We start from the raw sequence: 17,429 nt of genomic DNA on the forward strand, positions 1-17,429 counted from the left end.
GGCGATCGAAGCTCCTGAATTCGGTCTCTAATCAGAGACCGCGAGCTCCACGATGTTAAAGTCTACAGGCTCCCTAGGTTGGAGCTCCCGAACTCGGTCCCCAGCAGAGGCCGCCAACTCCTCGATGTTAGACCGCAGTGCAGAAGGAGATACGATACGGGAAAAAATCGAATCTCTGTCGACATAAGAGATGGGCCAAATGGCCTAATTCTATTCTTCTTCATGGCCTTATTGACTGGCTGACAGGCCAGAAGAGCCCAATCACCAGGAGCATTGATAACAACTCTGTCCAATTAGCTGATATTGGTTTGACCACCTGATCCACAGAGAGTGGTGAGTCTGTGGAATTCTCTGCCTCAGAGGGCGGTGGAGGCCGGTTCTCTGGATGCTTTCAAGAGAGAGCTAGATAGGGCTCTTAAAAATAGCGGAGTCAGGGGATATATGGAGAGAAGGCAGGAACGGGGTACTGATTGTGGATGATCAGCCATGATCACATTGAATGGCGGTGCTGGCTCGAAGGACCGAATGGCCTACTCCTGCACCTATTGTCTATTGTCCACGCTTGCTTACTCCTTATAAACCCAGCAGCTTTAGCCGGGGGGGGGGGGGAAAGTCAGAGGGCAGAGGTTAGAAGTCACCAGTCACCCTGCCTAACTCTGTTCCCCTGTTGCAGGTTTGACAGCTTCTAAGCTGAAATCTGAGCTGCAAGGATAAACCTAAGACTGCCGGTGCTTCCTCTTGACCCATGGGTGAACAGCAGGGAGAAGCCTGAGATTGCCATGCATCCTCCTTCAAAGCTCAGGACTGAGCAAGCTTGAGACTACCATCACTGCACACGTGCCCTGATGGTGAGGGACAGTGCCCCCAAGTGGTTCTAGACTGCCTTACCAATGTAAACAAAACATTTAGCTAGATGTAGGAAGAAACCGCAGATGCTGGTTTAATGTGAGTTCACCATATTGCGAGTGTTGGTGTGGTCACTGCTGAAACTGGCATCGTCCCTGATGCCAAACTGTCGACAACAGTTGTCTGGAATTTGCAATGGGAGGAACTCAGCCTTGAAACTATCATCATTAGCATGGATAAAATCTGATAGCAAAGTCTGGAATTTGCATTTATAGGCAATCCAGAATCTGCTGTCAGTGATCCTTCATGGACAACATTGTTTTGCAACTTTTTATCATAATCAGCAAAACTGAACAATAAACTAGGTATTCAGAATTTTTACGCTATTTAAAGTATTAAAAGGAATTTAGTTTAGTTTAGAGATACAGTGCGGATACAGGCCCTTCGGCCCAATGATCCCTGCACATTAACACAAGCCTACACACACTAGGGACAATTTACACTGATACCAAGTATGCCAATTAACCTACAAACCTGTACGTCTGGAGTGTGGGAGGAAACCGAAGATTTCGGAGAAAACCCACGCGGTCACGGGGAGAATGTACAAACTCCGTACAGACAGCACCCATAATCGGGATCGAACCCGAGTCTTCGCTGTAAGGGAGCAACCCTACTGCTGCACCACCGTGAATTCTTCCAATAAAAATGCTGAAAATGTTACACCTTCCTTATAAACCATCCCCTCTCACCATTTGCCTGATTCACTGGTCACCATCCAGCTATTTTACTTCAACCAATGAATCTACCAATCAGCACATCTTTGGGATGTGGGAGAAAACCGCTTTGGAGCTCTGAGACAGCAGCACTGCCCATTGTATCATTATACGCAACCAATCCTCCACTTCCTCTCCCCTGGGTGTCCCAAAGGCTGTCAAAAAGTGCATGCAGGACACTGAGGACAGCATTCCTTCTTTGAAAATCAAGAATTTTATGCCCTTTCAGCTGATCTGCCAATTTAAGAATTAAGATGAGGTCAGTTAAAATCTTAGAGCAAGAATGTATTACTTGTCGGAAGCACAAGGAACCGCAGATATTGGAATCTTGAGCAAAACTCAAAGTGCTGGAAGAATTCAATGTGTAAGAAGGAACTGCAGAAGCTGGAAAAATCGAAGGTAGACAGAAATGCTGGAGAAACTCAGCGGGTGAGGCGGCATCCATGGAGAGAAGGAATAGGCGATGTTTCGGGTTGAGACCCCTCTTCAGACTGATGTCGGGGGGGGGGGGCGGGGAAAAGGAAAGGAAGCTGAGACAGTAAGCTTGAGGGAGAGCAGGGAAGGGGAGGGGAAGGAGAGAGAAAGTAAGGACTACCTGAAATTGGAGAAGTCAATGTTCTTACCAACTACCCAAGTGGAATATGAGGTGCTGTTCCTCCAATTTGCTGACAGAAAGGTCGGATTCGGAATGGGAGGGGGAGTTGAAGTGCTGAGCCACCGGGAGATCAGGTTAGTTATTGCGAACTGAGTGGAGGTGTTGGGCGAAGCGATCGCCAAGCCTGCGCTTGGTCTCACCCATGTAGAGAAGTTTCAATGGGTCAGGTAGCATTGGGGAGGAAATGTACAGATGATGTTTTGGGTTGGGACCTTTCTTCAGACTGTTAACTAGCATTCTCGTCTGTCAGGCAGAATTTGCCCTCATTTTTAACAACTTCTCTTTTGACTCCTCTCATTTCCTTCGTCAAAGACAAAGCCATAGACATCCTCATGGGTCCCAGCTATGCCTACCTTTTTGTTGGTTATGTTGAACAATCCTTGTTCCAAATGTACTCTGACTATCCTTCAACACTTTCTCCACTGCACTGGGGCTGCCTTCTGCATCCTTGCACAACCTGTTCATTTAATCAACTTTTCTACTTACTTCCATCCTGCCCTCAAATTTGCTTGGACTATCTCTGATATCTCTCCATTCTTTTGTGATCTCTCCTTCTCCATCACAGGGGACAGGCTATTGCCATACATCTATTTAAAACCCAGTGACTTCCACAGTTACCCTGACAACACCTCCTCTCACCATGCCTCTTGCAATGTGCCATCCGTTACTCTCAATTTCTCCATCTCTGTCACCGGTGCTCGTAAGATGGGGCTTTCCATCCTAGGACATCTGAGATGTCCTCTTTCTTCAGTAAACGTGGTTTTCCCCCTGCTATTGTGGATGGATCCATCACCCCTTTCCCCCAGACAGGGCGGGTGACATGATGGCGCAGCAGTAGAGTTGCTGCCTTACACAGCTTGCAGCACTGGAGACCCGGGTTCGATCCCAACCACGAGTGCTGTCAGTACGGACTTTGTACGTTCTCCCCGTGACCTGTGTGGGTTTTCTCCGGGATCTTCAATTTCTTCCCACACGTCCAAAGACGTACAGGTTTGTAGGTAAAGTGGCTTGGGTATGTGTAAATTGTCCCTAGTGTGTGTAGGATTGTGTTAATGTGCGGGGATCGATGGTCGGTGTGGACTCGGTTGGCCGAAGAGCCTGTTTCCATGCTAATTCTCTAAATTAAATTAAACTAAAAGTATATAGAATTTTCATGGTCTTCATCTATCACCCAACCAGCCTCCGCATCCAACACATCATTCTCCAACTTATCCATCACCTTCTATGTGACCCCACCACCAGTAACTTGGCACAGCGGCACAGTGGTAGAGTTGCTACCTTACAGCACCAGAGACCTGGTTTTGAGCCTGACAACAGGTGCTGTGTTTGCCGCGTTTATACAGTCTCCCTGTGACTGGGTTTTCTTCTGGTGTTTCAGTATCCTCGCTCATTCCAAAGATGTGTAGGTGTGTAGGTTAATTACCTTCTGTAAATTGTCCCTAGTGTGTAGAATAGAACTAGTGTGTGGGAGCGGACGGTGTGCTGAAATGGTTTGTTTCCGTACTTTATCCCTAAACTAAACTAACATCTTCTTTTCCCTGTTCCTTTTTGTTTTCTGCAGAGATCATTCACTTCACAACCCCTTGATCCACACTGACCAGCGATCCTCCCTCACCTCTATCCAGGGACCCCAGAACCTCCTCCAGATGAGATAGAGATTCGCATGCACCTCTTCAAACCGTATCTATTAGATTATGTGCTCATGGTATGGTCTCCTGTACATCGTTACGACAGAGTGTAGACTCAGCGACCATTTCACTGATCACTTGGTCTTGGTCTGCAAAGGCCTTCTGGATCTCCCATCTTAACTCCTCTTCCCATTCCCATACCAACCTTTCGGTTCTGGGTCTTTCCATTGCCAGAGTGAATGCACACACAAACTTCATTTTCCCATTGATCCACTGTCCCCTCCCCTCAACCCCTCCCACCTGCATCTTGTTATCTTCTCTCCTTATCTGACACCTTTGTTTCCTTTTCACCTCTAGTCTTTGTTACTTACTCCACCCGTCTGCCAATGAAACCCTCCCTCACCTGTATCTAACTCTCACTTGCCCCATCAAAACTCTCATTTCCAGCTTTTTTTCCTCTATTACTATCAGCCAAGGCTCGGTGCTGGGACCGCAGCTATTTACAATATACAATAATGATTTAGATGAATGGATTCAAAATAACATTAGCAAATTTGCAGATGACACAAAGCTGGGTGACAGTGTGAACTGTGAGGAGGATGCTATGAGAATGCAGGGTGACTTGGACAGGTTGGGTGCGTGGGCAGATGCATGGCAGATGAAGTTTAATGCAGATAAATGTGAGGTTATCCACTTTGGTAGCAAAAACAGGAAGGAAGATTATTATCTAAATGGTGTCAAGTTGGGAAAAGGGGAAGTAAAACGGGATCTGGGGGTCCTTGTTCATCAGTCAATGAAAGTAAGCATGTAGGTACAGCAGGCAGTGAAGAAAGCGAATGGCAAGTTGGCTTTCATTACAAGAGGAGTTGAGTATAGGAGCAAAGAGGTTCTTCTGCAGTTGTATAGGGCCCTAGTGAGACCACATCTGGAGTATTGTGTGCAGTTTTGGTCCCCTAATTTGAGGAAGGACATTCTTGCTATTGAGGGAGTGCAGCGTAGGTTCACAAGGTTAATTCCCGGGATGGCGGGACTGTCATATGCTGAGAGAATGGAGCAGCTGGGCTTGTATACTTTGGAATTTAGAAGGATGGGAGGGGATCTTATTGAATCATAAGATTATTAAGAGTTTGAACAAGCTAGAGGCAGGGGAGTCCAGAACCAGGGGCCACAGTTTAAGAATAAGAGGTAAGGTATTTAGAACAGAGATGAGGAAACACTTTTTCACACAGAGAGTTATGCGTTTGTGGAATTCTCTGCCTCAGAGGGCGGTGGAGGCCGGTTCTCTGGATACTTTCATGAGAGAGCTTGATAGGGCTCTTAGATAGCGGAGTCAGGGGATATGGGGGAAGGCAGTCATGATCACATTGAATGGCGGTGCTGGCTCAAAGGGCCGAATGGCCTACTCCTGCACCTATTGTCTATTGTCTATTGTCAGCCTGAAGAAGGGACCCAACCCAAAACACCACCTGCCCATTTCCTCCACAGATGTTGCCTGACCTGCTAAGCTCCTCCAACACTTTGTGCTTTGCTTTACTTTTTTTGTCATGTTTTTGCTCTCTTTGCATTTGCTAATTTTGAATTTAATTATTCTATTGTTCTAAAAGCAAGCCTTGTACCTCACGTCTTTTGTCAAATTAATCTCAGACAGAAATCTTTCCCACTTCAAATAAATGTATATCACCTTCCAAGATCATTGAACATGGTGTCAACTCCTAAATTTTAGTTTAGTTTAGTTTAGAGATACAGCGCGGAAACACCTGCACTATTAGCACTATCCCACTAGGGACAATTTTTTGTCCCCGCACATTAACACTATCCTACACCCATTGGAGACAATTTTTTTTACACTTACCAAGCCAATTAACCTACAAACCTGTACGTCTTTAGAGTGTGGGAGGAAACCAAAGATCTCTGAGAAAACCCATGCAGATCACGGGCAGAACGTACAAACACCGTACAGACAGCACCCGTAAGCAGGATCGAACCCGGGTCTCCGGTGCTGCATTCGTTGTAAGGCTGCAACTCTACCACTGCGCCATCTGTAACAATTTTGCCACAGCACCGTCGCAGGGCTGATGAGGCCATCGTCAAAGTAACACATCATATCTTGTGTGACCATGATGATGAAAACGTATTCTTCCTCTTGCTCTGCAACTTGTTTGCAGCCTTCGGCAATATTCACTTTCAAATACCTCTTTTCTGTTATCCACCTGGGTGGGGCTGCTTTCATCAGGTTGCATTCCTGCTCATTCATAAGTAGCCCAGGAATCTCATCAATCACCTCTTCTTTCCTCATTCCTGCGAACAGTAGTTCACCAGAGACCCTTCCTTGGCCCTCTTTCCATTTCCCCTCTGCATGCAAGCCCTCAGTCTAAATGCTGCATGGTCACACATGTCAGCACCTACCCTCAGTACAAATGAGAGTAAATGTTTGCACAGGAAATTGCATGTTGATTTTAGAAAATTGTAAGTGTTTAAAGGTGAGGTGCGACATCTTGAGATTCCCTGTCGCTTTATTAGAACCAGCTGTGGTCAAAGTGAGAGTGAAGCAAAGGATTAAAATACCCAGCAATAATATTTCAGCATCACTCAACCACGAGTGAGGGAGGAGCCATCTTGGGGAATGGCTGCTAACCAGCAGCCGTCCGTTTTAACTCACTTTTTTTTGGAGTTTTAGTAAGTCCTGTCCTCTGTCTGTTGGAGAATGGACTTTTTAATGTGGAGGGAAGGAGGTAATTATACTTCTAGGTCCCTACCTGGTCGGTGAGGCAGCTTTTTCTACGGGCTGCCCCGTCGACCCGTGGCCTACCAGCGGGTGTGGAGCGCCGTTTCCTGGCGGGGACCGCCCAGCTCCTCGGCTTCGGTGGCGGCACAGCGCTGGGGCGCTATCGCGGAGCGGGCGATGCCTTGCCTAGGTCGCCGCGCTGGATCGACGCGCTGGAGCTCCGGTGAGCTGTGACCGCCGAGATCAACACCTCCGGGCTGCGGAGCGGAGCGGGCGGTGCCGACTCTAACATCGGGAGCCTGGGTGCTCCAAACCGGCGCGGCCTTGTCGGCTTCGGAAGCCGCGGTCCCCAGTCAGGAAGCGGCCGTCCCAGGTGGCCCAGCCGCTGAGAGGACTCTCCCGACGCCAGGGCAACAGCACCCGGTGAGAATGGCCAGGAACATCGGGCCTCCGTAGAGGCAACTGCGGTGGCCTCAATAGGCCTGACTTTGGGTGAACTGGGGCTGGGGACTGGACATTGTGCCTTCCCCCACAGTGGTATCCCTTGTGGGGGGATGATTTTTTTGTCTGTAAGTAAACATGTTAGTCTGTGTCCAAGATGGCTGCCGTGAAGGGAGAGTGGACGCTGGCGCGCTTTAGCTGCCGCTGCTCTCTCTTCACATTGTGTTTTTGATTTTTTTTTTGTCTTTGGATTGAATTCTGTTTTTAATTTGTGTTTTTGTGATGTCTTTATTATTTATTTTATTCCGACTATATGTTTTATTATTCTTGTTAATCTCTGTAAGGTGTCCTTGAGATTTTTGAAAGGCGCCCAAAAATAAAATGTATTATTATTATTATTATATTTACAACAAAGAGATCATTCATTCTAAACTTGCTCATTGATACCAAGATCGCATGATGAATCACAACTGCAGTACAGTAAACCCTCTTTTTAACAGGGTCTGAAAAAGGGTCTCGGCCTGAAATGTTGCCTATTCTATTTCTCCAGAGATGCTGCCTGACCTCCTGAGTTACTCCAGCATTTTGTGTCTATATTTGGTGTAAACCAGCATCTGTAGTAACCAGGATCTGTAGTTCCTTCCTCTCTATATCGGATTTCGATATAGCGGACTGACCCACTGAAGGTTGCCAGCTCCAACCCCGGCCCTGCTTTCCCCTGGCAACTTGCCCTGGTGCCGGCTGTCCATGCCCATGCCTCCCCCAACACTTGCCATCGCTCCGGCTGCACCCATGTCACCCCGGCTTGTGCCAACTCCCTGGCTGGACCTTGTGCTGCCACAATTGGCAATAACAGACACCATTCCCCCCCCCCCCCCCCCCCCCCCCACATTGTCCATTATAGCCAGGGTACACTATAAAATAAACATATATACAATACAATTTGCATAAGCTGTGAGCAACATTTATAAAAGTTATTTTATCATAATCAGTTTTCACCAATATAGAAAATATACATTTCCGGTTAGAACATAAGCACACTTGTATAAATGCAATCAAATAAATGTTTACAGCTCTTCATGAGGTGAATTAATGGAGGCACGTTGCTAAGTTCAGGCATAATTGACCATACTTCTTGATATCAATCATTTTCTTTTGCACAGTATATTGTCTGATACCAGCAAGACTGATAATTCGTCGTTTTATCTTTACACGATCCTGAAAGTCATATTTATGGGTAGAACTGTTGTGGAGTTGAGATGATTGGAAAACTATGACCAAAATTTTCAGTGATTCATTGCAATGATAATGCCGTGGGCTCTATTCCTTTTTGTAGAATCTCTTGGCATCAACTCCATCATATGAATAAGTCTGTAAGAAATTCAATAGAGGTTATTATATCAGTTCTGTGCACAGGGAACCTTTCATAAAAGTACGCCTAATTTGTGCCAAACTGGTTGACATTATTGACAGCAGAGATGAAAGGGACTACTTTATATTCAAAATTTAAGTGCATTTCAAGTAGTAAAAATAATATTTTAAAATTGATTGAAATAATTGAATGATACAGCATGGAAACAGGCCCTCCGCCCCACCGAGGCAAAGCCAATCATCGATCACCAATACACGTTAGTTCTATGCTATCCCAGTTTTGCATCCACTCATATATGCTTGGGGCAAAGTACAGAGACTAATTAACCTACAAACCTACATATTTTTCGGATGGGGGAGGAACCCGGAGTACCTGGAGAAAACCCACGCGGTTACGGGAGAAGATGTAAACTTCACACAGGCAGCACCCAAGGTCTGGAACAAATCCAATCTTTGGTGCCGTGAGGCAGCAGCTCTACCAGCTGTGCCACCCAAATATGCTGCAATATTTAATTTTGGAAAACCTAGAGGTAGTAGAATTGATTATGTTCCTACCACTGCAATTTCATTGAAATGTGGCTTGGACGAGAATTGCATTTTTTTGTCAACTGAAGACACTCGTGATCATGCCCATGTGAAACACATTTGTGTTGGCATCAAAGGAATTAACTTATCCAAAGCCACTCCACAGATTATACCATATTTGGGTGGAATTTCAGCTGATGTAAAATGATCAAGTCTAACAAACAAACACCAGAGTGTGTGGCATGCACTGAGTCTTTAAATATCCGCTTGATTTAATCATACAGATCTTCCGAATCACAAGGTCATGGGTTCAAATTTGCATTCTGGACTCGACACGTAATTTAAATGATACTTCTGTGCAGTCCACTAACTCATCATTTTAGCAAAGGTACTCTGTAAGGGATTCCCAAGGATAACAAACAATATACAGATACCTGTAAGGTTGTTGCCAATAATACTAAGACTCCATTGACATGGTACGGTCAACTATGTCAAGGTATGTTTCAGCTTTCAAAGATAATTTTCATCTTGTTTGTGAACCTGGCGCTCCCTCCCCCTACATACCGGCTCTAGCAGAAATCTGACCTATGTTCCTGATCCCCAGTGTGCTTAATCTTGACCCTGAACATTTCTCCAGCTCCGGCCAGACACATCCCCCACTCTTGATACTCCAGTTCTGCTGCAAAACTACCCACATTTCTGCCCCCTGCTGTTCCCAACCTCAACTAGTGCTGCCTGTTGAGTGGCTATTGATTGTTCACATGCCAGCTGAAGGCTTCAAATGCGATTCACGTCATGGGAAACATGGTTCACTGAAGAGGGACCTGAAGGCATGTGCTACATTTTACCAACCCTCCCAGCAATACATAGCTGACCTTGTGGGTATATTGATCTGCAGGCAGCAGTTTAGTGATTACGTGGTTAGTGTATCAAAGAATACTTCACTGTACAGCTCAATCCGATTAGGTAGACGTGGCATCTTCCCGTTGAAGCCGTAAAAGATATTGAGTAATATTTTCTAGCATCCTGCCATTAAGCAACACATTATATAATCATTATTTCATTGTCATTGGGGATAAGCTTTCCATGTGTAATATTGGATCTCCCAACTTGCTAACAAGAGTGTTGACATTTCAAGAGGAGTCGTGTGGCGGTGGAAATGGTTTTGGATATCCAGAGAATGTGGTTTAAACATTAGCTCAAAATTTGCCTTTGGTTGATAGTGTTAGATATTTGCCACAGCAGACACTTGCTCTTCATTGCTGATTTTCATTTCCATCCTGATTATCAGACAGGCTGTACAACACACAGACTCTGTTTAGTTTAAAGATAAAGTACGGAAACAGGACCTTAGGTCCAGTGAGTCCATGCCGGCAGTGATCCCCAGACACTAGCACTATCCTACACACCAGAGACAATTTACAATTCTTACCAAAGCCACTTAAAATCCTGTACGTCTTTGGAATGTGGGAGCAACCCGGAGCACCCAGAGAAAACCCATGGGGACATGCGGAGAACGTACAAACTCCGTACAGACAGCACCCGTAGTCAGGATCAAACCCGGGTCACTGGCGTCGTAAGACAGCAGCTCTACCTGCTGTGCCATCGAACTAACTGCTGGGCCTCTCTTGAAATGTCAACACTCTTATTAACAAGTTGGAAAATCCAATATTACACATGGAAAGCTTATCCCAAATGGCAATGAAATAATGATTTTAAAATGTGTTCATTAAAGTGAGGAGGCTAGAAAATATTGTTCAATATCTTTTGCATCCGTTTCAAAAGGCGGATGCCACGTTTACCTAATGTGACTGATCTCTAAAGTGCATCATTCCTTGATACATTATAATAAATGTCTTTCTCAATGATATATATTATATAGACTGCTTATCCCTACTGATAAAGGATAGATTTACAGATGAATTTCTTTCTTGAAGAGTTTATACAAAATGCTTACATAAAAACTAGAATAGAATATGTTAATGTTAATGGTATTTGTTTGAACTCGAATTTAAAAACAAATCCTAATTACATGAGATCATGTACAAATGTGGTGCTGTCATCCATCGCCTTTTTTTTTTTTATTGGTTCTGGTATAACCAGATTCACCTGAACAAGTTCATTGCCAACAATTTCTCTGTGTGTCAATAGTTCCTTGTTATTGTCCTTTCTTGTGAACTTTCCAACAAGTTTGGCCCCATCAAGGTTCCATGAACCCTATTGTAAAAGGGATAAATTCCATCAGTTATAAAAACGATGAATCTCAGAATCTTATATGAATTATACAAATAGGAAAGTACAGAGCAAATCCAAAACACTGAAAAAGGAAAGTTGAATTCAAATGAAGGGACAATTTGATATTAATTAAATTAATATCAATATGATATGACATTGATTACATGAATATTAAATTATGTTAATTGATCTGTATTTAGGAAAATAAATTGCTTTTTATTTTTACCTGAACTTCTGTTCCATCTGCCAAGGAATATTCAAATGATTCGCCCAGTATGAACTCAACATCTTTTGTGCGGAAGGTACTGGCTTCTTTAATAGTAAAATTCTGTCCATCTTGGTGAATCGTAATCTTCAGGTTATCATGGAGAGCAAGCTTTCTTTTCATGACATTTACCCCTGGTAATCAAAGTGAGAATTGTACCAGTATTTAATTGAATGATAAGCACTTTATGTTTGATTTGGATAGTTTCAGTCTCACCCGTAAGAATGATAGTGCGTTATTACTTTTTATATTTACAAGAAATGGTATTAAATATTTTATTAATCATAGAGGATTTTTAAAAATTTCTAATAGAAAAAAATGCACAAGACGATATCACCTTAACCATGTTAATACTTCATATTATGACATTACATTTCATGAATGCGAGTTTTTCTGGTACAATACTAAAATTAGATATTGATTTCTCACAGTTCTTTTGTAAAGTAATAATGAATATGTTAATTTGGCCAAGATACCTTTCACATTTGAAAATTAAGATTGTTTCGAAATTCAACAATTAGCAATTTAACATTCTCCGAACTGTTCTGATTTTCCAGTCGTAGAAGAATTTATACAGTTCATAATAATTCTAATTCAGTGCAATGTTTCTGCAGGGGTAGACTATTATCTCATTTAACACTTACCCATCTGCTCCATAAATTGTTCATAATTCTCATTTCTATCAACCTTCCAGGTACCATTGAATGTCATCTTTGTAATTGGGGTGAGGTTCTCCAACAAGTGTGGAATCTCTTCTCCAGCTCTGCTTTTTAAAACACACAACAATCAAAATTAGAATATTATCAGTCTGTACACACCCTGGGTGGATAAAGTTCAACTGCCACATATGACTCCTTTCAAGGACACTGCAGTGCAGAATTATTTTAGTGTGTTTTAAATTTTAAAAGCAGGCCAAGTCCACTTTCATCATTATCTTGATTGTGTTTTTCAATGTTCCAGAACATTGACGTGTTTATTTTAAATGAATACACTTGCAATTTAGTGGATGATGCAACAGCCTAATTCTGTTTTAATCAGCCATTGTCAATTGTTTTACCTTTACATGTTATTAATGAGAAATGTAAAGGTTGATTCAAGATTCTTGATTCAAGTAAAATATTTTTTTTAATAAAAAGGGTAGTTGCAAAATATAATTTGCTTATAAACTGGAAAAAAACAAGACAGGATGGTCTGAAAAAAACTATAATGGGGATCTATTTTTCTAGTTATGGTTTGATCCTAAGAATTGAGCTGAGAATTGAACTTTGTATATAATTAACCCAACCAGCTATCTGTGATCTACACAGCAGAAATTGCAAAACAAAGCATATTAACTTAGTCCTAAATTGACCGTAATTTTAGTTATTTTTGCTGTTTGGAATTCTGCAGGACTGATTTAGAGAACTAAACTACACTAAGTGGGACCTCTTCACATGGGAGGGCTGGTCCCCCAACGCAATATTCCATCTCTCCACCAATTCCAATATTGGTGGCCAGTGGGGGGGGGGGGGGGGGGGGTCGGGGCCGCTAGTGTGGGTGTTGTGGGCCAAAGGGATTGGTTTCCAGAGGGCTAGTATGCATATTGTGGGCCAAATGGATTATTGGGCTGGCAGCTCAGTCGCTCAGGCCTGGTTGGCTGGCAGCTCAGTCACTCAGGCCTGGTAGGCTGGCAGCTCAGTCACTCAGGCCTGGTGGGCTGGCAGCTCAGTCACTCGGGGCTGGTGGGCTGGCAACTCAGTTACTCAGGGCTGGTGGGTTGGCAGATCAGTCACTCAGGGCTGGTGGGCTGGCAGTTCACTCATGGCTATTCCTTGAAATTCCATTTCAAGCAGAGTGCAGGCCACCAAATTCAATTTCATAGCATTTCAAGCAGTGTGCAGGCCACCAAATTCCATTTCATTGCATTTCAAACACAGTGCAGGACACCAAATTCAATTTCATAGCATTTCAAGCGGTGTAGGCCACCAAATTCAATGTCATAGCATTTCAAGCAGAGTGCAGGCCACCAAATTGCAAATAACTCATTGCATTGTCATTAAGGGCTAACAAATCATTTATTGCAAGTACATTGCAGACTGATAGTTTAGTTGATTCACAGCTTAGAATCAGCTGTGGACTCTCCCTTGCGATCTTCCAGAGTGACTGACTCACGTCCAGGCATCCGGGTTTTTATAGTCCTGTCCCCCCCCCCCCCTCTCCCAAGGAAGGGGCGTTACCTTTATCATGGTGATTGATAGGCGAGAGGACCAATCAGCTGATCTCAAGATTTTTTGAACATTCATAACTTTTTTATTTTTCATAAAAAATCCTCGGGGTTGTCTCCGCAGAGGAGGACTGTGAGTAAGATGGCCAACAATCATAGCGATATATGATAGCGTTTTTTCTAAAATCAATATACAGCGCAGACAGGAAGTGGTCAAGATGAGACTTTTAGTTATATAGATGGCTGGAAGAGGCGATTTGATAATACAGCGTAGAAACAGGCCCATTGACCTAGCATATCAATGCTGAAAATGAAGTATCCATCTATACTATTCCCATTTACCACCAAAACAGTGTTGTGGTTAGTTAAAGTAATCTGAAAAGCAAAGGAACATAAGAAAATAATCAAGTACAGCTACAAATGCATGTATATTCCAGATCATTTATCTCAGTGGACTGATAATATTCATGATAAGATAAGATTTGTATTATACAGGCACTTTGTTTTTACTTATGCAGCAGATATCGCAGGGGAATTACCACATAGAACTAAGTCTAATGACACTGTACTTTGTCATGTTGCAGTCATAAAAAATGCAATGTGGAAAAGTCACAAAGATTTGGAAATAATATTGAAATAGATGTCTGGTTATGATATAGCTAGTGTGGAATAATGTTGCCCAGCAAAGTCCCAGATTTATTCCTGCTGAGTCAGTTGATCCCAAAAAAGGAGCATAGCTTTGACTGACACCAGATCCCTTCTCTCCACAGTCATCAGCAGGCACACAGACAAGATTGAGAAAATAAAGATATCACTTTTCCATTATGTAATCATTGTAAAATAAGATCTATCTGGCTAAAATAATGCAAATTTGAAGCAAAGTTCCTATTGCCTTCAAGATTAAAAAAAATATATATCTTGATTAACTGATCTTACAGCACATTATTAATTTCTGGAATTTGGTTGTGGTTGATGACATTGTTTTGAAAAAACACTATTTAATAATTATTGGTTGTTCAATACTTAGATAGTAGAAATACTATGGGGAAAATGGGGCATAAAGTACATCAGGGATTAGATTCTAAAACTGAATTTAGGACCGATGCATAGGAATTGCCGAGTTACCAATGTTGTGGATGCAGGCACATCATTTTGGCCCCACACACTAATTATGTAGACAACTTTCACATTCATATTAATTGGATAAACACACTTCATTTGTCTATTTATTTAACGTAATTACTACTTTTGAATAACAGCGGGACAAAAGCAGCTCAAGTGATTGCACAACACTTAAGGCTGGATATTTGCAGAGGAAGGCTGAGGACAGAGTTGCTGCTGGGATTCAGTCACTTGCGTTTTGACTTCACATGAACAGAGGCTTCCCATCTACAAATCTGCCAGATTGATACTACAGCACTGAAGACTCCATGTGATCCTTCTCTTGTAGGCGCTAGAGTGGAGATGGGATCTGATGTTTGCAAGATACCTTTAATTATGCGACAGATGCCTAAATGTTGAACCATGCATTTTTGATACACTATAAGTGGAGGCTGTGTGTATCACTAGTTACACCAATTTTGAAGCAACAAAAGATCATGCTCAATTGGACATCTTCACTTCAATAAATTGTGGAAGTTTAATCCCTTCTCAAGGCAGTCCAAGTGGAAGCTGAAGTAGGGTTTGCAGGTGTGGATAAGAGCAGAAATTCTGAATCAAAAGATGGATATGTTGGGACTAGCATCTTTGCAAGAGGCAGGATGGGAGGAGATAACTGGGAGTTGGGTTCGTAGTAGATGTCAGTCGATAGCCTGTCCCTTGTGATGGAGACAGAGGTATGGCAGTAAGGAGAGGTGTCAGAGGTAGCCCAGATGAAGTTGAGGGCAGTGTAAGAGTGGTAAAGTTAATTAAATCAATGTGTTCGGCACAATGCAGGAAGCAGCCTTGATGCAGTCATCGATGTAGCGGAGAAAGAGTTAGGGGATGGTGCCAATGTACGTTTGGACCAAGGACTGTACACAAAATCAACAAAAAGGTAAATTCATTTGGGGCCCATGCAAGTGACCGTGGCTAAGCCTTTGACTTGAGGAAAATGAGAGGAGTGAAAAGAGAAGTTGTTAAAGGCGAGGACAAGTTCCATCAGGTGGAAGAGAGTGTTAGGAAAGGGGAATTGATTAGGTCAATTTTCAAGGAAGAACTGCAGAATCTTAAGACCTTCCTCGTGGGGGCTGGAGGTTGAAAGTAACTGGATATCCATTGTAAAGATAAGCAATAGGGGGCAGATAAATTAAAAGTTACTGAAGAGTTGAAGGGCATGTGAATTGTCTCAGGTGTAAGTCAGAAGGGCCTGGAAGGGATAGTATTTGAATTGGTTGGGATAAGGCAGAAGTTGCAATCAATTGCCAGGAAATGAGTGGAGATCCTGTGAGCTGCTATCAGGGGAGGAGGTATATGATGGGAGCTGTGATCAGATCTCAGAGAGGAAATGATGGGCAAGTTACTAGTCTAGTATTGCTATTAATTGATTTTTGTCATATTTAGCAGGATACAGTGAAAAACTTTGTATTGTGTGCTAACCAGTTAAATTATACTGTACACCAGGTAGAGCAAAAGAAAAAAAGCTAACAGATTGCAGAATGTGGCCCCACCCACAGAGAATAATAATATTAACCCAGCCATGTCCCTTTATATCTGCTTACAATCTGATCTCCTACTTAGTTTATTGCTAGTAAATTATAACGTTCATGGGTCACATCCTTCCAATCCAATTTCTGTCATTTATTAATTAAAATGAACTGCACACAATGATGGTAACAACATGTGAAGGAAACATAGAAACACAGAAACATAGAAAATAGGTACAGGAGGAGGCCATTTGGCCCTTTGAGCCATAACCACCATTCATTGCGATCATCCACATTCAGTAACCCGTGCCTGCCTTCTCCCCATATCCCTTGATTCCGCTAGCCCTAGAGCTCTATCTACATCTCTTTCAAATTCATCCAGTGAATTGGTCTCTACTGCCTTCTGTGGCAGAGAATTCCACAAATTCACAACTCTCTGGATGAAAAAGTTTCTCATCTCAGTTTTAAATGGCCGCCCCTTTATTATTAGGCTGTGTCCCTGGTGCAGAATTCTGCCAATATTGGGAACATTTTCCCTGCACCTAGTTTGTCCAGTCCTTTTATAATTTTATATGTTTCTATAAGATACCCTCTCATCCTTCTAAATTCCAGTGAATACAAGCACAGTCTTTCCAATCTTTCCTCATCCGGGGATTAACCTTGTGAACCCACGCTGCATTGCCTTAATAGCAAGGATGTCCTTCCTCAAATTAGGAGACCAAAACTGCACACAATACTCCTGGTGTGGTCTCATCAGGGCCCTGTACAACTGCAGAAGGACCTCTTGACTCCTATATTCAAATCCTCTTGTTATGAAGGCCAACATAGAAATCCTCTCTTTATGAAGGCCAACATAGCTTTCTTCACTGCCTGCTGTACCTGCATCTTTACTTTCAGTGTCTGGTGTACAAGGACACCCAGGTCTCGTTGCACTTCAATTTTTCCTAATCTGACACCATTGAGATAATAATCTGCCTCCTTGTTCTTGCCGCCAAAGTGGATAACCTGACATTTATATACATTATACTGCATCTGCCGTGCATCTGCCCACTCACTCAACCTGTCCAAGTCACCCTGAAACTTCCTAGCATCGTCTTCGCAGTTCATACTGCCACCCAGCTTTATGTCATCTGCAAAT

At 43.0% G+C, this 17,429-nt stretch overlaps 1 protein-coding gene across 1 annotated transcript; it reads right to left on the minus strand.

The window, feature by feature from the left end:
* Positions 1–8,094: 8,094 nt before the first annotated feature.
* On the minus strand, positions 8,095–12,215 carry fabp2 (fatty acid binding protein 2). Its single transcript, XM_033019680.1, has 4 exons — positions 12,109–12,215; positions 11,426–11,598; positions 11,074–11,181; positions 8,095–8,439 (listed from the first exon to the last, which is right to left on the minus strand). Exons 1-4 carry the CDS (start codon positions 12,173–12,175, stop codon positions 8,389–8,391), a joined length of 399 nt encoding a protein of 132 aa, XP_032875571.1. The 5' UTR covers positions 12,176–12,215; the 3' UTR covers positions 8,095–8,388.
* Positions 12,216–17,429: the final 5,214 nt, after the last annotated feature.

Source organism: Amblyraja radiata, chromosome 1 (assembly GCF_010909765.2).
Source record: "Amblyraja radiata isolate CabotCenter1 chromosome 1, sAmbRad1.1.pri, whole genome shotgun sequence".
NCBI lineage: Eukaryota > Metazoa > Chordata > Chondrichthyes > Rajiformes > Rajidae > Amblyraja > Amblyraja radiata.